This window comes from Sebastes fasciatus, chromosome 18, assembly GCF_043250625.1.
Source record: "Sebastes fasciatus isolate fSebFas1 chromosome 18, fSebFas1.pri, whole genome shotgun sequence".
Classification (NCBI taxonomy): domain Eukaryota; kingdom Metazoa; phylum Chordata; class Actinopteri; order Perciformes; family Sebastidae; genus Sebastes; species Sebastes fasciatus.
In genome coordinates this window covers 7,079,466-7,102,243 of record NC_133812.1, presented here as the reverse complement: position 1 = coordinate 7,102,243, position 22,778 = coordinate 7,079,466, and the positions used below count along the sequence as shown (strand labels likewise).

The 22,778-nt window shown below is 41.9% G+C and overlaps 1 protein-coding gene across 4 annotated transcripts; it reads right to left on the bottom strand.

The window, feature by feature from the left end:
• Positions 1 to 255: 255 nt before the first annotated feature.
• On the bottom strand, positions 256 to 22,095 carry map3k7 (mitogen-activated protein kinase kinase kinase 7). Of its 4 annotated transcripts, none has more exons than XM_074614772.1 (18): positions 21,928 to 22,095; positions 21,413 to 21,533; positions 21,179 to 21,289; positions 20,414 to 20,479; positions 20,240 to 20,285; positions 18,836 to 18,974; positions 16,116 to 16,244; positions 15,167 to 15,291; positions 13,961 to 14,091; positions 13,448 to 13,529; positions 12,918 to 13,042; positions 12,468 to 12,615; positions 10,786 to 10,866; positions 7,549 to 7,616; positions 4,863 to 4,962; positions 4,205 to 4,266; positions 3,744 to 3,859; positions 256 to 2,134 (listed from the first exon to the last, which is right to left on the bottom strand). In XM_074614772.1, exons 2-18 carry the CDS (start codon positions 21,503 to 21,505, stop codon positions 1,954 to 1,956), a joined length of 1,803 nt encoding a protein of 600 aa, XP_074470873.1. In that variant the 5' UTR covers positions 21,506 to 21,533; positions 21,928 to 22,095; the 3' UTR covers positions 256 to 1,953. The 4 variants fall into 4 exon arrangements, with proteins under 4 accessions (XP_074470873.1, XP_074470874.1, XP_074470875.1 ...); XM_074614773.1 differs by having other exon boundaries at positions 21,776 to 22,094; XM_074614774.1 differs by lacking the exon at positions 10,786 to 10,866.
• Between the last annotated feature and the right edge of the window lie 683 nt (positions 22,096 to 22,778).

Genomic DNA, 22,778 nt, shown 5'->3' with positions numbered 1-22,778 from the left:
CCGATTTATTTATTTTTTCCTCAATGTGGACCTAATACGTCTTACTGTCGTACCATAAACCTACAACAATGATAAATAAAAATGAAAATGTAAACAAAAAACAGTTATTCATTTCCATTTTTAAAAATCTACAGGGAGTCACTGGAGAGGAGCTAAAGAGCCGCAGGTTGCTGACATCTGGGTTAAGCAGAAAGACCTGACGCAAGGATAGTGTAAATACATCCGCCACAAACATTCACGCATGGAAAAAGTACATCTTTTCACCATTCAGTTTATTTCATAATGCCTTGCTCACTGTCATATACTGTAGCTCAGTCCCCCAATAACTTAGGAAACACTTCATAAACAGCGCTGTGTGTGTGTGTGTGGTAAATTAATTCTTCGTGAACAGAAAACTCATGAGGAGAACCGGTGAAAGATTCACTCCTGTACAGTAACACATCTAAAAAGTAAGACTCATCAAGTCTTGTCTTTTTTTTAAAAATCTGAATTGCTTAAAATGAGAAATAAAAATTTGTACATGACCAACCAGACAAAAACAAAAAGTGATTGTGCAAAAAGTACTTGAGGGATATGAAAAAAAAAATCACATTCTTTTTAGAGTACATGTCGTGTTTTTTTGGATGTACAGCTGGTGGGAAAACATTTACATGATCAGCTTTACTGACATAGATCCTTCTCACTCCCCCCTCTCCGGAAAGAATTTCATTCACCGTCTCATTACATTAAAAATATCTTCTTTTTTGTGTTTTTTTTTGTAGCTTTTATCCCCACTAAAAGGTCACGTAAAACAAGCACTTAAAATGCAGGCAACTTCTAAGGCAACATGTGAACTAAAAAACAAACTAGATACTGTATTATAGGGAGCTACAGGCTCCTCTATTTTTGTCCGCAAGGGCAATTCCCAGACCAGATAAAATATGTCCTAATGCAAAAAAAAATGACACGAGAGCTATCATACAAAGTGAACTACTGAATAGAAAAGACAAAAAACATCTACACGCAAAAAACAAATACTGAAGTCAAAATAAAAGAGGGAATCCACGGCGCCCTGTATTTGCTCTGGAAGCTTGGTGTGTGTGTGTTTTTTTGTTTTTAAGAGCATGAGGAGCAGATTATTAACGCTGCATCCAGGTTTTCACACATAACCCAAAGCTATTCCTTTTTTTTCTGTGATGTCTGACAGGAAGTATGTCCCTCTCTGAAACTGAAGACACCTTGAAGAACAGCTGTGGTGGTCTGTGGAAAGGGGCTCATGCTCACAATTAGAAAAAGGGAGGAGAGGTTAAGAGATAAATACGTCGATTTAAGGGGTGGTTGGTTTTGCATAACGGGGGATTCCACGCACGCACAACAGGGTTTCAAACATCCTCATTGATCTCACAATTTCTGCATATGATTCACGCCTTTTTGTCTCGGTTTTGTTTCACATTCTGGAGGACGGTGTGGCCGTCGGCTGCTGAGGGAGTGGACACACACTGACCGGGCAGCCCAGAAGGCCCTGAGAGCAAACATAGAGAAAAACACACGACCCCCACGCTCATCATCGGCACCGCCATCACGCTCAAAGAGGACACACAGCCGCTGAAGGAAAGGGTCCGTCCCGGAGCACACAGCAGCAGCAGCAGGGGTGTCTGGGGTGTGATCAGGATGGGGGAGGAAGGGAGGGTGCAGTGATTGTTTGGTCTGCGCTCACAGGATACACTGTGAGGATGTGCAAAATGTATGTACAGAGGACGTCATCTTCCTGCTGGACAGAACTAAGGGTCTACGATGCAAACATGCAGCACACAGTAGAATTGCAGGTCTCTGGACTGGGAGCAGTGTGTGTGTGTGTGTGTGTGTGTGTGTGTGTGTGGGGGGGGCGTAGTGTTATAGTGCTGGGGTGAGGAGGAGGAGGAGGGTGGCTGGGCAGGGAGTAGGGATGGTAGCAGTTCATATGTCTCTGTCTCATCACGACGTGCCCTGTCTCTTCTGTTGCTGGACCCGGATCAGCTCCAGCTGTTTTTTGCACTTCTGGTAGTATGTGGACAGACTCTTGTTCTCCTCCAGCAGCTTTTTGTGCTCCTGCACCAGACGGGACGTGTTCTGCTGGTCCTTCTCGTCTTGGTCCAGTTCAGCGATGAGCTCCTTCCTGCACAGACGGGGATATGAAAGCAACGTGAACTCTCTGAGCAAAGGCTGTACAACTGGTGCATTGAGGCCATTATAGGTATATTCTGAGAGATTAAAGTCATAAATTTGCAAGAAAAAAAACTCAAAAATTCTCTGAGACTATGAATACATCAGGTACTATAAAAGACATTGCATATCTCTAAATTGATACATTAAAAAAATGCTTGATTTTGTGTTTAGTCACAGACGTCCTCAACTCAAATGCATCAGTCATTTATTAATTATTTTTTCCAGCAACTAAAAAAATCTAAGAATAAAGACATTTCCCTTAAAATGTAGTGGTATTTTTTTTGTTAATTTCTAAGAGACACAGGTGACATGTTTTATACTTCTAATGACTATAATCTAATTAATCTTATTTCCATATATCTTTTTGTTAACACCTTATTTTCAAAACCGGACGTAGTCACACATCCTTCCGCTAACTTCGCCAAGTCCGTCGCTAGCTCTCCCTGTTGCCTTCAGACCCCACCGCTCAGTTTGAATGCATTTACCATAAATGAAATGCATGGAATGTCAGTATACGGGTGCACTACAAATTCAGTGTCGGCCGGCTTCACCACGGTGCAATGAGGTTGATCCAACCATGCAAAGTGAAGGGATGTGGTTCCTATGTAATGTTTATTTTTTTCCTAAAATATGGCCCTAATAATACGCCATTGTAGTTGTGGCTTCCTTTACACTTGAATTACAGTCTTGTGGCATTGTAACTACATTAGAGCTGTCACTTTCTTGAGTTATATATTGTTTTTTTTTACGATCTCTAAGTGGATTTTGGACGTTTATCCTCAAATCCATCTATTGCAAACATTGATAAACAACCTCTCCCAAAACAAAAAGGGGGTTCAACTTTACATTTATATTTTCTAACTGCATTTGAGTAAAGAAGCAGAGTTTCAATGTCATGTCATTAAATACTTGGAAAGAAATAGGCAACACGCTGGAGAAAGAAGATGCTTTCTGCTGCTGGCTGTGAAAGAATCTGAGAGATCGTCTCATGTAAAGAGTGGCGACCCGAGGTAGACCCCGAGGTAGACGATTCTGACTTGGAGGTTTGCGACAGTAATAGTTACAGTACACAAATGCAATGTTTGGCGGTAAGTATATCGGAGTTTAGTGTTTACTGCTGTTGCCAGGCAGCCTACTTTCCTCTCCGGTACCACTCGTTGACTTCTTGCTCATCCACAGAATATTTTGTTTGTATGCCTCCTGGCGTTTCGGAGCAAAACAACACGCTGAGCATAAACACCTCTGCAGCATGCTCGTAGTGCACCGCGCCATCTACGGAGGCCCGTGCCACGGCGTCTCGCACGAGTACAAACAAAGCTTTACATGCTCGTCTTCTGCAGCTTAGGATAGCTGTCGTCTTGGATTTGTCTGCTGAATTTGGTCATTGCCTTTGGGCGGCCTTTTTCTGTACACTCACATCTCCACATTAAATGTCTTTGTCATGCAAAGTCACCTTGGTATGGCCCGGTTTATTCTGCTGGCACACCAGACCAAACCCTTCTAAAGCACAAAATGATCTCAGCAGAAGGACATTGGATCCTTTGTGCAGCTAGACTTACTTTCTCTGGATCAGCAGGGCGATCTCTGTTTGCACTTTCAGGTATTCTTGGGCCATCTTGCAGTGCTGCTCAAACACGGCCATGGACTCTTTGGAGTTGGGACAGGGAGCGAGAGGCTGGAAATAAACACGCATGTTTGCTGTTAATCAACTTTTAAAACGGTCTGCTTCGTGCATTACTGCAGAATGTATTTATATCGGCTGTAAGTACAGTCTTAAGCAGATAATAATACACCAAACATCTCGCGGATGCTGCCGATGTGTATTTATATTCACATTCCACTTGTTTAGATAGCATCGTGTTTTCAGGGCTAATCCCTTCATAATAAAGTCATTTACAATGTCCTTCAATTCATCTTTGAGAGGAAAGACGTGAGCCTGCAACACCACCCAAAACACAGCTAAATTAAACAACAAGTTGTAGGAGGTGTTGGAGGCTGGGAGGATGATTGGATGGTGTACCTGCAGCTGGTGATCCAGGGTGAGATAAGCCATGGGAATGGAGTTGTCTGAGCCGTTGGTGTCTGAGAAAAGAGAAGGAAGAGAACGCAAGGATGGTTTGTTTTCTCTGTGACTGCACTTTAACAGTGTTGGCTGTCCACACCACAGGTTTTTCCTTTAGAAATAACCTCCTGACCGCCTCCTCAGCACCATAAATTCAGTGATCAACACTACACAACGGGGTCCCCAGTGAAGCCTGACAGATTTAAAAACATCTGGCCACAATGACACTGATGCTGTTCCAACCACCATGTTTAAAGTAGCTGGATAAAGTGTTTTAGACTGAGCACATCGGTATACAGTTGGCATGGGGAAAGAGCTGTTTATTTGGTGTTAGTGTGTAAAGTTGTGATTTTAAATGAGTTTATAGTTTTGAATGGAGTTTTATTTTTTGCAAGAGTGTAAGAGGTATTTTGTATTAAGTGTATACTATGTTTTGGTTTCAACAAAGAGGGCCCTAGCTTCAGAACTTGTGTTATCTGTCCTGAAGTGAAAGGGGAAAACACTGACTGCACTTTTGATCATTTTCTCTCTTTTTTTTTAGGTGCAATTGTGATATTTGAGCATTCACTCTACTGTGATTGTGTTGTGTGTAGCTGACTTTAGTTGTCACGAGTACCTGTTGGGTCATCAGGGGAGTAGTAACCTCTGCTGCCCGTCTTATCAGGTGGCATCATCCTCACACTCGGACTGGAGGACCGGCTGCTGTTCCTGCTCCCCTGCAAGAGGATACACAGACAATGTCTGATCATCTGGGAAGCCAGAAGCCATTAAGTCATTCAAATAACAAATTTGGACTCAAGAAAAATATCCTGTTAAAAGGGACTGTTTGTAACTTTTTAAGCGTATAAATGTACCGGGTTGGGACACATGCGCGCTCGCATATGCTTGCCTTCACTCGCACCGCGCGCCTTCTCGCTGTCTCGCTCCACCTCTAGACGTGAACGCGCGCTCAATCCACACTGCAGAAGAGTTAGTTTAGCTCTGAGAATATCTAGTGAATGCACAGTGGACGTTTGTGCAGAAATAACTGCTGCAGCTCCTCCAGACCAACAGAGGTTTTCCGTGTCTTGTGAAGTGACGGGGCTCCGCAGAGAGAAACGTTGTCGTCTCCAACCGGGTGCTGGTTTCTCCCTGCGGGCGCGCTCGGAGACGATAACGTTTCTCTTCCTGCTTCAGCCAGCAGGAAAAGCCAACACTAGGATCAGCATTGATTCATGGAGAGACCTTCGTCTGGTCAGCTAACATTACTGCCAAGCAGCTGAAATATAGAGTGATATTGTGGTTTTAGCTGACGTGTGTCGCCTCACTGTTTTGAGCGATGCTCGTTCATGTCTATTTAGAGCGAGCAAGCGCGAACCCGACGCTGCCTATCTTTGACTTAACGGCCACAGGTGTCGCTGTTAACAAGCATTTCTGAAAGTTACAAATAGTCCCTTTAAAATAATGAGAAACCACAAAAAAAATAAAATAAAATAATGAGAATCCAAACTATGAACATGAGTCTAAAATGCAGCAGGATTATATTGTATGCACACCATCAAATGTAAGGTTAATCCAATGTTAACAGCATACGATGTCTCAGAGTTACTCTCTACATCCCAGTATGGGAATAGAATCAAAAAATGGTAACAAAGCAAACTCACACAACCACAACTCCATGATCAATGGCACTGGCACACCACTGGGGATCCCATAGGCAGCGCAGCACCATTTATCTTCTTTAGCAACAGTGTTTTTGTACAAAGTCTTTACGGCGAACTTTAAATGAACTTTTGACTGCACAGAGCTGTGGGTTTACAACCATTACAAATGGAGACAAATGTTTGGGAAAGCAGGAGAAAAGCTCCGAGCCAGCAAAGAGCTTATTTGAAGCTCGGTGTGTATTTGAGGAAAGGAGCACCAGGCTCTTCCTACACTAATGTCTTCATCTTCTCTGAGCAGACATATCAAACACGTCATATTTTGATGACCTTTATCTCCCGAAGGATTTCTTTCTCTCTCTTGACAAAGACTGCATCAAATGCTTTTTGAAAGACTGCATCAGTCAAACATCCGCGAGGCTTCACAGGAGGAAAAGGAATGATGAGAGTGGCAGACGAAGAAATAAACACCTCTGGTAGGGGTTCTGGTGGAGTTCAACTTTTCATGTTGAATAAAAGGTAGGGCACATATCATAGCATTATTTCAAAATGAAATCATTTTTGAATTTTGAAAGATTTTCTTACCCAATAACCGACCTTCGTTAACCGTTTATTAACCGTTAACTGACAAGATTTGTGCCTCGTACCAGCTGCAGGAGCACAACAAATATTCGTTGACGGGAGTCCCCAGTTCAACCGTCCGGGAGCGTTAATTTAGCAGCTACGATGCTGCGTTTAGTTTCGCGGACATGCAGCCAATTTCCCAGTAAAAGTAACGATACTTTGTCTGCCCGGCAAAACTTTAGCGAGTGGCCAACAAACAGTGTGTGTATTTGTGCTACGTTAGCAGCTCTAGCATTGCCGGAGGCTCGCCGCCGCACACGTAGTCTGCGTAACTTTAGCGAGTTTCCAACAGACCGTGTGTTGGCGGTGAGTGTGAGGTTGTTGGTGGCGTTCTAGCTGTGAACGTAGGTGTGGCAGTGTGTGTACAGTTTATTTGTCGGTGAATAAATGCTACGAAACTACAACTCCTCCACTCCGCTCAAGAGAGCCAGAGACCGGAGCCGAAGGTGGGCTGTTAAGGTGGACCAGCTTTTCTCCTTAAAGTGACGAGCCGCTCAGCTTTTGAGTTAATTATTAACATTTCTTTTAACCGTTTTAACCGATAGCATTAATCGGTTAAAATACTTAATGTCGGTTAACGGTTAATTATGGACATCCCTATAGTCCACACAAGGGCCTGCTGTAGATACCGTCCACATACTGTAGGTTTGGATTTATAGCTCAGCGACGGACAACACTAGATAGATGTATTGTATATATAATCAGGCCAAATTGTGTCTCAACTATGTCTCCCGCAGTAACTGTGTTTTCATTCTTTCATTTACTTTGATACGAGCGACAGACGGCCACACATCTACTCATACAATTGCAGTTACCAGCCAGGTAGCTCTCATTTCATCTTCTTTCAATAGTGAATATGAGACTGCTGTCATGCATTCACATGATTGCAGTGAGAAATTTAATTTAACATTTAAAATATAAAACCAGCTACACAGACCAATTTCAACTCCCTATCCTAACAGTGACTCTAATCATCAATGAATGAAACTCCACAGACCCCTCTGCCAGTCCCTTCTGGTGTGTGTGCCTGCGTCTTACCTGGTTGGACTCGGTGCCGATGCCGGGCAGATCCTGCACAGACCGACGTCTCTGGGGATCACATGTGGCTGTGAACAGGACAGAGGAGAGAGAATGAGACCCGGTAGAGTTTGCAGATAGTGATGGTGGGAGATTGGTTGCCCGTGTTTTGCTTGACGGATATCCAGGCCCACAGAGGGACATAGGGGACAGCTGCAATGATTTAACCCTCTACGTCCTGGCCTGTCAACATGTGCTGCGGCATGGCCAGAGTGTGACCGCAGCGCTAAAAACACCCATCACCCACTGACAGTGCACAACAAACAAACACCCCCACACACACACACCCACACACACACACACACACCGACGTAACAGACCAAACCCATCCACAGGAACAGCTGAGCCAACTTATGTGACGGCTTTGCACTGACTGGCTGGTTTGGGTTAGGGCTGGTGAGGTAAGGTCTCAGACAGGACCCGACATGGGAACCGATAGGAACTGCACTCCCTAGTCATCACTCGTTCATCTGCTGCCCAGATTACCACCAGGTTAAACTAATATCCCTGAGATCTCACCTGTGGAGTAACTGCAATCAGAAGAGATTACACGCTCTATCTGCTACTAGAACTTAGTCTTTAGACTGTAAAGACTTCTTCATGTCCAATTACATGTCATGACAGGGTTTTGGCTAGAGATGTCCCGATTGATCGGCCGATATTCAGTAAATTTATTCGATATTATATTATTCTAAATATAGCGTACACTTAAACTGATATAGATTTCTTTAAGGTGTCTAAAATATGTTTTAGCTGCTGCACCCATCCACAAGCAATACATTGCTATGCTCCTGTGCTGGGAACTCCTGTCTGTTTCTGCAAACTGGGGGCGTCGCGCCAACCATCATCCACTGTAGGTAATACACTGACTATGGATAAGTACCTCATACAAACTCACTTCAAATCACTCTATCCCTTCAAATCTGGTATGTCCAAAATGTCAGCTAGTCAAGAGTTAATGAGGCCCTTTTTTAACTTCATCACCATGCACTTTTGAGTTTGATGGTGTATTTTTATTTTTTTTCAATCTACAGTTTATAATTGTTCAACTGAAGCCCCAAAACAAAAATTTTGAAAATAAGCATTCGCAGATTTCAGATAACAGCAATATGCAACGTATGGGATTGCACATGCTTTTTTCCCCCCATAGTGTGTGCATTTCCCAAACTTCCCATGACACGGGATACATCAAGTTGATTGTACCTTCATCACACAGCAAAACTAATACAAATGACTCGGGGTATTACTGTACAGTAGGTCTAGGATGACTACAAGCCGTCTATGGCACAATGAAGACACAACACCTAAGGACACACACATAAACAAACAAGTAGGGCTGCAACGATCAATCGATTAGTTGTCAACTATTAAATTAATCGCCAACTATTTCGATAATCGATCGTATCGGTTTGAGTAATTTTTTAAGAAAAGAAAAAAGTCAAAATTCTCTGATTTCTTTACTCTTCTATGACAGTAAGAGGGATATCTTTGAGTCGTGGACAAAACATGACATTTGAGGACGTCATCTTTGGCTTTGGGAAAATCTGATCGACATTTTTCACCATTTTCTGACATTTTATAGACCAAACAACTAATCGATTAATCAAGAAAATAATCAACAATGAAAATAATCGTTGGTTGCAGCCCTACAAACAAGCACTCCAAAGACAACACTTCATTTTCTGTACATTCATTTTCTATCATCATTCAGTACAGGATGTTTTGCTCAGTGACTGTCTTCAGATCGGTGGAATTTCCCTAATGTATTCTACTTTAGCCCGGGTCTGGCATGTGAGGACCATGAATTCTAAGGAGTGAAACTTACTTGGAAAGCTTTGGCAGTGGGACCGACAGATAGATGTATTGTGTATAGATTGATAAATACACTTTTTGACAATAATGTGCCGTTGTGGTGTTGTATTGTAGGCCAGCTAAAGAAAATGATCCATGTACTTATTCACATAATGGTAAAATATGAATAAACAGTGAGTTTTGACTGAATATGAGCCTAAGTGTTAACGCTTAAAGACGCAGTGAAATGAAAAATACATTTTCCAATAACTCTTGTAACTAAACCCGCTTCACATGTACCGTTTCATTTAGAAATACATCACATTATTGAAGCTAACTTCTGTTTCACTTTCCGTAGCCAATGAGCCACCATTTGATGTTCAGATTTTTCAAAATAAAGTGAGTATTATCTTCTGCGTTTCTTTTGTTTTTCCTGATTTGAATAGGTAACCGTGAATTTTGTATACCGCTACACCCCTACTCAATGGCCACCAAGGATTTATGTCCCGGGGGAAAAGGCCTGATGTCCAGGTGTACATGTGCATTGATATGTGCCCTACCTTTAATAACATGCATCAGCTGCCTCCCCTTAGTCACTGGTTTAAATTAGCCACATTCAACGAGTCTCCCATAGCTCTAAAATAGAAGCCTTTTCTGACATCCAGAGCTGTCCCCATTCCTTTCATCCGTATCTCTGCTTGTAATAATAGCTCTGACCCTCAATGTGAAAGAAATTAATCAAAATGACTTTTTTCAAAGTTAATGGATGTAAAGGGAGCAAGAGGGGGGAGAAGAAAAAAAAAAATAGCCATGCTTTTTCTCTAAGTCTAAGTCCTCTATGCATGAAAGGCAAGGACAAGCTCAAATGCAGAGAACTGGTGCACTGATTTACTCCTGATCTGCTGCAGACAAGCCGGGGAGGTGACAGAGAGGACAGGGCCATGAGTTAGAAGGCTTATCTCATCTGAGTCACCTGATCTGATGCAATATACTGATCGGATTCCCTGTAGTCAGCTTTAAATAAGTTGTTGTTGTTGACACGGGTGATAGAAAGACTCAACATCAACAACATCGGAGTAAAACTGAATGAGTTGGAACTCGATTTTTGGGTGTAAAAGGTGACACCAGATGAGAATATTAACTCATGTTCTGCTTCTGTTAACAAAAACTCTTAGGAAACAGAGACATAAGGCAACTCTCATGCGTGTTACTCCATGACCAGCTCAATTATATCCCTTTTTCTTTTAAATAGAGACTGCCCAAAGACGTTCATTCTGTGGCTGGTATCATATGGAGTGACACACAGGAGAGGGCCATGTCAGAGCACAGCAAACCCAAGCCAGCCAAGCCAAGCCAAGCCAAGCCAGCTCCACCCGGTCACCAGGAAGCCCAGTGGTCCAGAGATACCTGTGACGACGATCTTGGGGACATCGAGAATGGTGCCAAATGATGCAGTTTTACGGTGGCCTCGTTTATACTGGGGACGTGCTGCGGAAAACACACATATACACACATACAGCTGCGAACACAACAAGCATGCAGACTACGACAAGACATGGGGGGGCCCCACAGCAGGACTGTCTGCAAATGTGGGCCACACACATGCAGAGGCATACACAGAGTACGTGCAAGGGCAGCATGCACTCCGTCCATTCCAGATGCTGTGGAGCGGTACTGTGTAGACTGCCGGCAGCAACCGCGCTACTTTTCTCAGCACAAACAACAGCAGGCAGACAGCTCCTTTACTGTTTGGATTAAAAGTTTAACAAGGCAATCTGAGGACAAGAGAGGGTATTGATGCTCAACTTACAGGAACTCCATTCATTAAAAGGGTAACTTTGGTACTTTTCAGACTCTATTTTGCCATGTTTTTGTGTCTAAATGACTAATGGGGACAACAATTTTTGAAATTTGTCTAGTATTAAGAAGAATGCTGTAACCGGCAGCCGCGAAACAAGCTGCAATGTAATTGTTCACGTCCACTAAAAGTTCTTGTTTTTTGCCACTGACAGGCTCAGATTGTTATTATAAGTGTCTGACAACATTATGGAAACGACCCTACAGAGAAATAAAACATTTTTCTTTACCTTTTGCTTGATCCGGCCTGTTTGTTATTGTGTCCAAGTCCCGCTAAAGGAGAAGTCTCGTCGTGAAATCTGAATATCGGACAGCAAAAGGTCCCACTATTTACAGCATTCTTTCTCTGTGGGCACAGGGTCACAGTACCCACAGGAACACCCCCGTCTCCTGAGCTTCAGGTTCACCCTCACCCTGTTGCCCTGCTCTCTTTCTCCTCGTCTGCTCGTCAATTCGTAGGAGCTCTTCATCCGTGTACTCTGGCTAAAATAAATACAAGCATCCATCGAATACAAAGACCTCGTCCAACACAACAAACTCTGCCCGGCAGCGCGTTTCCACCATGGGTGTATTCCACTATTCTACCGTTGTATTCTGGCAACACGTCACCTCGCCAGATTGAAGAACTTCTCCTTGAACAAGACTCTTTCCATAATGTCAGACACTTATAATAACAATCGGGACCGGTCATAGCAAAAACAAGCACATTTAGCGGACGTAAATGACGGTACCAACTTGCCCCAATAGGATTATATCGCAGCCCGTGAGTGGCTGCCGTCTACAGTGTTCTCCCTCAATACTGGACCAATTTCAGAAATTGTTGTCACGGGTTCAGGAGGGAAAAAAAGTTATATTTAAGTCTGAAAACAAAAAGATCAACAACAAAAAACCCTGACATACTCTCTATGCTCAAATCAAATCAAAACTCTATGCGAGAGCTGGGTCTGACGGGCCTTACTGTTCGGGGGCATATGGATGTGTTTATATGAGGAATCAATCTTCACCTTAAAGTGATGCAAGCACAAGAAAAATAACCTGACCCAAGTTTCATGGGAAGAGTTTCTTGTGGACTTGGAGAGGCCTCATTCCAATAACACTGCATGCCTTTTCTGTGCAATGTTTCTTATTAAAAAGAGAATTCTAAACCTCATTAAGAGCATGCTAATTTGCCTTGATAAGCTCCTCTTCCTGCTTTCGTGTGTTGTTTTGAGCTGTGTAATGTCCGGCCTTACCTGCAGGTGTAAATGGTATCTTGGGCTCGAGCTCCGACAGGTCAGCACTCATTCTTTTGCTGTCAGATGATGCCAGGCACTGTGTTCGTGCAGGCAAACTCTCAACACTGCCCCCCCTGGACAGAGGCAGAGTCCTCAATGGGTCTGCCTGAGAGAACAAGAAAACTTTCACTACAGAAGCTTTTGTTTTGACAACATTTGTTTTCTCCTGTAACTTAATCTCTAACTATTATTAGGGCTGCATGATATTGGAAAAAAACTTGATATCGCAATATCTTTTTTTCTGCAGTGTATATTGCGATATAAAGAAATACAAAGTAAATAAATATAAAGTTTAATGCATCAATCTGGTGCAATTTGAGAGCAAAATTAAGACGCTAGAAAATTACCGATAAAATGTCAATGGCCCTGATCAAAATAAATAATAATAATAATGAAGAATTGGTTTACCTTTGGCTTGAAGTAAGGAGCAAACTGAGGCGTGATCTTGATAGTGTCATTGCTCCCTTGAGAATCACTGTGCTCCATGTTTGCGTCGCTTCTGTTGGTTGTGGTGGTGTAGTCCACATATGAACCTGTTGTTCCCCAGGACACAGGACAGGAGAGAGCTTTTATAGGTGTCATACGACTGTGGAGCTTGTAGGGATGGAAACTGATACGATGTTATCGATATTGATTCCTTTATCGATTCCTCTAATCGATATGATTCTTTATCGCTTCGCTTATCAATTCATGATGAATTGTTAGGTGGAAAAAAAAAAAGTACACACAGGCAAGGCTCCAGACTAACTTTTTTCATCATCGTCCCAGATTTTTCCAGGTAATGCTTTGTGCTATCCACTAAAGGAAACTAAACATAAATGAGTGAAACATCCTGCATACCATTGACTACACTTTGATATTGGATCTTGGAGACCCATGTATTAACTTCCTGTACTGTTTGGTGCACCCAAAACGTTTGAGGAGGATGACTCTTGTACCTGTACTAGTTGCAGAGTTGCTCTGTCCCTCATCCGAATACTGGTATGGATATTGCAGCGGTTCATCAGATCCTGGGAAGTACTGCCAAAAGAAGAAAAATAAGGTCGAGAGAGTGAGGTCGGATTTAGGATTTTACATTCGGTGTGGACCAAATAATTGAGCAGACATGGCTCGGAAAAGGTCGGTTTCAGTCCAATTCAAATCCATTTAAAGCCAGTTTATTAGGTACACCTAGCTAAAGACTAATGCAATCGAATACAACAAACAAATCCTCCCTTCATGAAGGTTCTAATGTTCAGTTTTTGGTTGAATCTGAGATGTGTTGATTCAACTGTATGGTCATTTTGGAGGATGCAGTTTGTGTTGCTGTTGAATTGTATTGCATTATACTGACAGTTGTTGCTCTTGCTACTGTATGTCCACCCCATTTATATCAACGACATTAGGCAAAACAACAGAAAGACCTCTCTGTGTAAGCCAATACAGTGTATACTGTATAGAGAACAGATTACCTTCATTAGATGAGTCATGATCTTCACTATCTCCTCCATGGAAGGCCGCTGAGAGGGGTCTTTAGACCAGCAGCGAGTCATCAGACTTTCAATGGGCTTCGGCAAATTTTTGATTAAAGGAGGTCTTGTGCCTGAATGGGTGTAAAAAAAAAAAAAGAAGAAAACAGTCAAATGAGGAAATAAAGTTTGGCATTACACCAGACAAGCAAAGTATAAATATTTCAAATTCATAGGGATGCACTGATACCGATAACAGCGTCAGGTATTGGTCCGATACTGTGCTTATGTACACGTACTCGTAAAACTACTCCGATACAACCGCACCCGATACCACATTACGGCAACGTGACGTTAACCTCTCGTCAGTTGAGCAGGTTGGCAGAGGAGCAGCAATGCCAGCAGTTTGGAGATATATTTCATGATAAACGATGATGACAAAATTAAAGCAGACTGCAATCTAAGGATGCTAATTTAGATGTTGTTGTCTGACCGTAGCCGACCCTCTGATCATTAACCGTTGACCGACAAGATTAGTGAGATTCCTGAGTTTTGCACAGCTTTTTAAAATCTTTAATATTTCTGTTTAACTGATAGCATTAATCGGTTCTTCTTATTGTCGATTAATGGTTAAACGGTTAATTATTAACATCCCTACAGCAAACCATAATCTGTATCAGGGAAAGACAAAGTTGAATTTTAAAATGTCAGCAGCAGCATCAAGTTGTATGTTTAATTTGTTACAGTCAGAAAGTGAGGAACATTTGATGAAAATATAACGTGTTTTCAAAGTCAGTGTTAGAACTGTAATGGTATTATTAAGTACTCATATCGGTACTCTGTATCGGCAAGTACCCAGATGTAAAGTATGTGTACTTGTTCTTAGTCTGAAACAAAGTGGTATCGGTGCATCCCCACAAATTTATGCTAAATCCCCTGTCTCCTGCTGCTCCAACCGTAATGACTGAGGCAGGCAGATTCCCCAGGTATTATTAGTGTCCCATTAGTATTCTCCTCCATCCATCTCTGTGCTAGCACAGGTGAACATGCCTTTTAGCTGCACTCTTCTGCCAGGCTCTTTCCTTTCTCAGTCTCCCAGTAGATCTAGCGAGGTAGGCACGTCTGAGGACTCACAGGGGCTGACTGCTGGACATGGCCTTTGCATCCTCCAGCTCCCCCCCAAACACACACACACACGAAGTGACTCACCGTTGTGCACAGCCCACATAATGCGAAAAGCTGGTCCTCCGATTTCATCAAAGGGCTTCCTGCGAGTGATCACCTCCCAGAGAATGATCCCCCAGCTGAACACATCACACTTCTCGCTGTAATTGCTGCCTGTGAAAACAGAAGAAAACCCACAGCAACACTTAGGTCCTTTTCAAACAGGTAAAATAGGCTGCGTTTGACATCGCTGCCTGACGAATAAAGGTAATTCTCTGCGGCACATTTGAGATGAGAGCAGCTTTTATCTCATCTCTGCTTTCAGGGGGAGGGAGAGGGGAAAATAAGGGAGCAATTTTTTTACCAAGGAATGGCTCCTGTGTTGTTTAATTACTGGGCCTATTATAGCTGAATTAAAGTGCACATCACACACTTATTCTAAAGACGCTGCGCACTGCTCACTCTGATGCAAATTAGCTGTAAAGAGTTCACAGAGAGGGCAAAAGTGAGTTGTTTAATCGCACTGGAATCTTGTAACTTGCCTCCAAAAACATGATAATGACTAGGGCTCAATTCATCTTTCCTCCTGCCCCCCCTCTGCCTCGCCAAGAACATGTCTCATCATGTAGAAATACATTAGGCTCCTGGCTGAATGAGAGCACACATTCTACACTGTTGTCTCCCGAGGGAAATAAAGCCACCAGCATCACTCCATTCATCTTCTCACTCTGCTTGGGAAACTGCCATCAATAAAGCAGTAGAGTAAGAGCTGCTGATGATGAATCAAGAATGAATGCCTCCACACTGGGAGCGCTAAGCTATATCGTTAAGGTGACAAAACAAAAGGTGGGTGCAAGAAAGAGCTGTTTCGTTGGATTGTGGCGATTCTGTGAGCATTTATAAAAATCAAAACTGTTTTTTTAGTTGGAAAACTAACTGACAGGGAGGGGTATCCAAAGATCTTCAACTACTTGGAATGCCACTCATACTGTACTTGCCTTCAAATACCTCTGGGGCCATCCATGCTGCACTTCCTTTGTTGTTGGTCATGTGGGTCTGAATGTCGCATGCTGTTCCAAAGTCACATATCTTCAGCACAGTGCCACCTGCCACCAGAAGCAGACTGAAACAAAGAAAAAGCAAGAAATAAGCCCCATTAGACGTTGACAAATTTGAACTTGAAATAATCAATAAAAAAGTAAACACTTTCTGACTTGTTTGAGTAAAGAAAAGAGTGTTGTAAAGCAGCTACAGATACAACGTACGGGTTAACAGTGGTTTCCAAACTATCGGGAATACTTTTTCAATTTTCAAGTCACAGGAGGCGCAATATTTATTAAACTGAAATATGTGTCAAATTACAATTGTGAATTAAATACTGTCTTGCTGCACAGATGATCATATTCTACAGACTTTGTTTGGTACAGATCCCCGCAAAAATTACACCAAATTAAACCATGTCTTTAATATTTTTTTTCAATGAAAATGATGTAAAATCTAAATAATCGCAATAACATTTTTTTCTAAATCGTTCAGCCCATTTTTCTTTCCCAGATTTTTTTCATTTAAAAAGAACTTTTAGAAGCCAAGAATCCTTGTTTAACATAAATATATGATTCTTTTTGTTATTCCTCTAAAAGTCTTGTGAACCCACAGATTTAATGGGACCCCATGGAGGGAGGATTATCTCCCAGGTTGGGAATCACTAAGACAATATATATACACCGATAAGCCATAACATTAGGACAGCATGGGTACCCTGACCGGTCTGCAGCTACGCAGACTGGGATGCACTGTGTGTTTTGACCCCTTTATATCGGAACCAGCATTAACTTTTTCAGCAATTTGAGCTCCAGTAGCTCTTCTATTGGATCGGACAACACAGGCAAGCCTTCGCTCCCCTCGTGCATCAATGAGCCTCGGGTCTGACCCTGTCGCCGGTTCACCGGTTTTCTTTCCTTTGACCACTTTTGGTAGGTCCTGACCACTGCAGACCGGGAACATCCTACAAGAGCTGCAGTTCTGGAGATGCTCTGACCCAGTTGTCTAGACATCACAATTTGGCCCTTGTCAAAGTCGCTCACATCATTACGCTGGCCCATTTTTTCTGCTTCCAACGCAAAGTTCAAAGTTCAAAATCTTCACTTGCTGTCTAATGTATCCCCCCCACTGCTAGGAGCAATTGTAACGAGATAATCAATGTTATTCACTTCACCTGTCAGTGGTCATAATGTTATGGCTGATCGGTGTATTCTGTGATTACACATCAAATGCCAGCTTAATAGTGTCATCTATGTACTTCAAATTGCACAATATATCAGCATATTGACTCAATCTCATCACAGGAAATGGAAGTGCAAGTATAGGCTAGGGAGTAACTCTGGGAAGAATCATTAAAAAGAGCATATAAATAAATTCCTGGACAATAACCCGAAGTTGACAATGAATAACAATTCCTCGAAACTCCACAACAAGTTCTCTAGGAAACAGACCAGCTGGTCGTTCCCAGAGAGTCCTGCCAGTAGCATTCTTTCCACCTCAGTGGGCTCTTAACATCCTTTAGTAGCACCATGTCACTTTGGTGTTCAAACGGATAACAACACAGCACAGCATCAAAACAATGGAATACGATCCACCGAGTCCAGTTTGAGTAACAGATTCATCCATCGGATGTTAGAACAGAGCACTTTAGAACACTACGATAACTATACTTTCCTCTGTCGTAGCAGCACGTTTAGTTTTCACTTTTCTTTTTTTCCGCAGGAGCCCCGTTTCTGAACCTCCACTGTGCCACAGCAGTGATCTCATTGAAATGAATGAGGGGGCTGAATTTTTTGAGCCAGTGCTCATGTTGGCCTGAACCATCTTCAAAATGTATTTGTCAATATGAAACATATTGACAAATATGTGACAAATGGGAAAAGGGAGCTACAGTAGCTTTGCTTAAAAGGACTACTGTGTGATCAAAAGCCACTCAGCCAAAACTGTGTAGTTTCTCAGGCACGTTTTCATGCAGCATTTTACAACGCTACTAACAAAGATTTTGCATCTAAATAGGCTCAAATCTGGTGTCTTAAGGCATTAAAAGCATTTTAATACATTGAATTTTGCCCTGCCTGATCTACTTCTTCTTCTGTCATCTGTGGTTTTATATGTTGTTCTAACAATTTAAAAGTAGTAGTGCACTGAATTGTGAAAGAAATTTTTGTCAAGTAACAATTTGAATAAAGAAAAGTAAAGTATTACAGGGAGTGGAGTGGAGTAATACAGTACTATGACTTTGCATAAAAATAGTCTAAGTAAACTAATAAGTCTTGCTAAACTGGTCTAGTACTAAAACAAAGGAAAAGTGGTTGTTCTAGTTTTGAATGTATTAAAACGTTAAAAATAAACATGGAAACACACTTTAAAAAAGAGCTTGAGAGAGAAGTTCAACACCTGTTAAGACACAATAACCCTGCATGTAAAGATATAAAGATCTTGCGTAACAACGCATGAGAAACTACCACATTTTTGAGTGGCTTTGCAAATACTGCAGAAAAACTTGTACACTTCTTCTGGCACACAACATCGAGACAGTCTGACCAGTTTCTGAGTACAATATTTGCTGAACAACATGAACTCAATAAAACACATTTAAAAAGGAAAACCACCGGGCACTTTGTTGGCAGGGTGAAACAGGAGACAAAGAGTGTGAGGTGAGGAGGAGCATACTTGGGTGGCTTGAGGTCCCTGTGAATGAGAGCCTTTGGTTTCATGCCATGGAGATAGGCCACGCCCTGGGAGCACTGAAAACACCAGCTCATGGCATGGGAAGCAGTGTAATAGGGGAGGGGTTCAGCACCATGCAGCACTGTGGACAAGAGAGCACAGTCACAACCACCACCACCACAGACAATAAACCTACAAAGGAACCAAACAGAAAGTAGTGCTTCATGACCCTGTCATACACACATACACACCCACATCCACAAGGCTGACTACCTTTGTTTCTTATGGCGTCTTCAACAAGTTAATTCCAGGAGGGAATGCACTTTTTCAAAAACAGTATTCACAACTCAACTGAATGACATCCAAGTTACGGTGCCATAGTGTAGCTCCCAGGAGTAACTTTGATAGACATTCAGTAACTAGGGGGGGGCTGGGGGGGGTAACTGTGAAGTGTAAAGCACGGCAGAGTCCCATATTGTGGGATTCACATCCTAGAAAAACAAAAACTTGCCAATCTGAACCTCTTGGGAATGAAAGCTGTTCCAACCACTGATGTCTAGGGAAAGCAGATAAAGGCCTATATACACAGTATGAAATTCATTCATACATTGATTACCTGCAATGAATGAATGATTCTTTTAGAGCTGAGAGGCCTCTGACTACATGTATAACATTTAAATGATAAATTCCGATCTGGGAACACGGCGACATCACTACGCCAAAGTCCAATGTGGCAAGAGACGTGAGAAGTCGGATGATCAGACAAAACCAACAGTTTATCCAGATTATCTAAAAAAAAACCCACTTTATTTGGAGGTAAATGACCCAAAATGTCGATATAATCCACGCAACTACTGTATGTACAGTAGGTCAAGGTTAAAGCAGGAAGTCTGTCTGTTGGCTGTGGTGGATGTTTACTACAAAATAGTTTGGGTATTCATTTTTACTGTTTGCGTTGAAAAAACAGGTTAAACTAACCTGGGGGCTTACTTAAAACCCGTCAACCGTCTGACTGCTCATATTTCTTGACCCCGTGGGTGGGACTTCTTTTTAGCAATGTGGCCACATTCTCAGATCTCAACAACTGAAACTAGCACATATGTATCTTTAATAGGATATTATAGTATTAGTGCATATTGTTGTTCGTTACACCTCACTATTTCCCAGGTCCATTTGAATATTTACTGCAGGGACAAACAATGCTGTGCTGCATGTCACTGTGCAAAGGCTAGTCTATTAAGGAATTGGGAAAAATGACTGAACATGCAAACAGTGGGAGGGTCAACTGAACAGGGCTGCTTCTCATGTCTGTGCAAGGATGTGTTCATTTCACTACTAGCAAGGCAGAACAAATGTAGACATCCGTAATATAACAGTATTGTTCAGTAGTTGTACATGTAGACTCACCATTGTACAATGACCCGCCTTCAGCATATTCCATCACAAGGCAGACCTGAGTGGGAGAGAAAAATCACCAGAAACTCAACCAGACAGACGACAGGACTATATTGAAACACACCGTTACTGGTGAGTTGAATCAGCAAGAGAGCATAACATATAACAATATTCCATTTAACTTACTGGATTATTGCAAGAGCCATACAACTTCACAATGTTGGGGTGATTCACACGTGAAAGCTGCCGAAGCTGGAGACAAAGAGGAGACGTCACACACAATTCCATCTGCATGCATGCTATTCAATACTATAAAGCTGCAGTGGGTAGAAATGGAGCAAATATGATTAAAAAAGTTATTTTTATAAAACGGTCAGTAGTGCATGAGACAGGTAATCTTAAAAAAAATCATGTTCCTCTGTGTCCTCCGGTTCACAGACCGGAAGAAAACAACCAGTCAGAGCTGATCTGGAGTCTGCCGTCCAGCTGCCGTCTATGAGAGCCGGCTGTCAATCACTCGTGAACTCTGACCAAAAGGTCAAACTAGGCAGCACTGATCAAATATGAATCAGCATTCTGTTACTGTAATGCCTATTTCTCACCTCAAATGTTTTCAGATACATCTTGTAGTGTACTGTTCAGCTGTAAAATGAGAAAGTTTGTGACCCGGCGGCCTGAAAACAGAGCCATGAGGAGGTGCAGAAGTCTAGTTTTCTCTCAGAACACTTGAATTACAATATGCTGAAAGGTTATTATGGAATTTTTGCCCATTGAGGCCAAAAATATATTGCCTACTGCCACATTAAATACATACTGTATATCACCCAGGCTGTCATTACAAGTGCTCACTGTCCTGCTGATGGCACTGATATGAAGTGAAACAAGTTAAACTGTAATATCTGCTAGATCTTAACAGAGCAGTGAGAAAAAAAGACAACAATACAACATTACCTCGACAATAAAGGCTTTCCTCTCTGATTCACTCTCAATGGTCTTGATTGCGACGTCTTTGCCTTTCCATTTGGCTTTGCAAACAACCCCAAAAGCTCCTCTCCCCACCACCTGAAAATGGACAGTTGACAAGAAAGTCACTCTCAGGTAAAACATCTGCACGTCTGTTCGTGTAGAAGAGCATTAGATCTAAGTCTTCATCAGTGTCAGGGGACAAAATAAACACAAACCTACCTCCTCAACTTCAATATCCTCATAGTTGATTTCTTCAAAGGGATATCCAGGAGGTGTTTCAAGTATGTCGGCGGATGGTAACGTTAGAGACATTACTAGCTAAACGTCAGCTAGTAACTTACTGTGAAAGGAGAGCAGACACAATTACATAAGTTACAGTTAGATTGATCACAAGGATGCAGCAGACTTGTGATCAAGACATCTGATCACAATATTGCACAATATGACAACAGAGTGGTTAGCCAGGATCATGGCTAAATAACATTATACATAACGTTAGCAACAACTGTCACTGAAACCTTTAAGAGTGCTCAAACTTCACTTTGATCACACGCAATACAGGCTTATATCATCACTACATACCAGTGCTAGCCGTAGTTTAACATTACCACACCACAGTCGCAATGAAAGCCCTGCTACTCAAGGCCTACAGTGTATTAGCTGTCAGCTAGCTGGATGCTAACGCTGCTAGCTATGTTAGCTACCGGGACTTTATGAGCTTAATATCCTCCGACCGTTCGCAGTTGACTTGTCACCAGCTGCCGGCGGCTCTCTGGACATGGGGGGATGTTTGTTCTGCTTGTTAATGTACGGAGAACCGAGGAATAACGTCCATTTTTAAAAAGAGTCTTTCTCTATCCACTTGACAGCCAGACATAACTTTGTTTTCCACAACTCGTCTAGCTGGCTGCTAGGAGCTACGAGTGTATTTATATTCTCCGCAGGAAGTGGGTGCGCACTGCAAATGTGTCCCCTCAGCACACCGAACAGGAGCTCTCAGTCACACTTGTTACACAAGCAAATTAAGGCAATTTAACTATTGTAATTATTAGTAAAAGGTAGTGAGGAAGAAAACAAATGTAACAGTGGAGTTGAAGTGTAAAATAATACAAAATGTTTTTGTAAAGTAGCCTACATTATTTGAGTAAATTGATTTAGTTATATTCCACCTCTGTAATCATATGAAACAACTCTAAATCTAATAGTTTTTATTCAATCAGTGGAGATGAAAAGCGGTTGAAAACTGAGTGTGTGTATCTTTCAACATCCTATTTATGTGCAAAAAAAAAGTTCTGCCAAATTCAAAATGTCGAAAGAAAAGAAAGGACCAAAAAAAGTAAAAAACAAACAAACAAAAGAACAAAAAGTCAAAGAAAAAACAAGCAAACAAATGTGTCCCCTGCACACTGAACAGGAGCTCTCTCAGTCCAACTTTTGTTTTGTATGAAAACTGTAATTAAAAATTTAATTATTGTAATTATTAGTAAAAGGTAGTGAGAAAAATAAATGTAACAGTGGAGTTGAAGTGTAAAATAATACAAAAATGTTTAAGTAATTTAGTAAATTGACTTAGTTATATTCCACC

Excerpts from the sequence above, each read along its gene's own strand:
- map3k7 (XM_074614772.1), bottom strand. The coding sequence starts at position 21,505 with ATGTCTCTAACGTTACCATCCGCCGACATACTTGAAACACCTCCTGGA. Across the intron at positions 20,480-21,178 it reads GGAAAGCCTTTATTGTCGAG|CTTCGGCAGCTTTCACGTGT; the intron begins GTAATGTTGTAT and ends CTTTGTCTCCAG. Across the intron at positions 14,092-15,166 it reads TATGTGGGCTGTGCACAACG|GCACAAGACCTCCTTTAATC; the intron begins GTGAGTCACTTC and ends ACACCCATTCAG.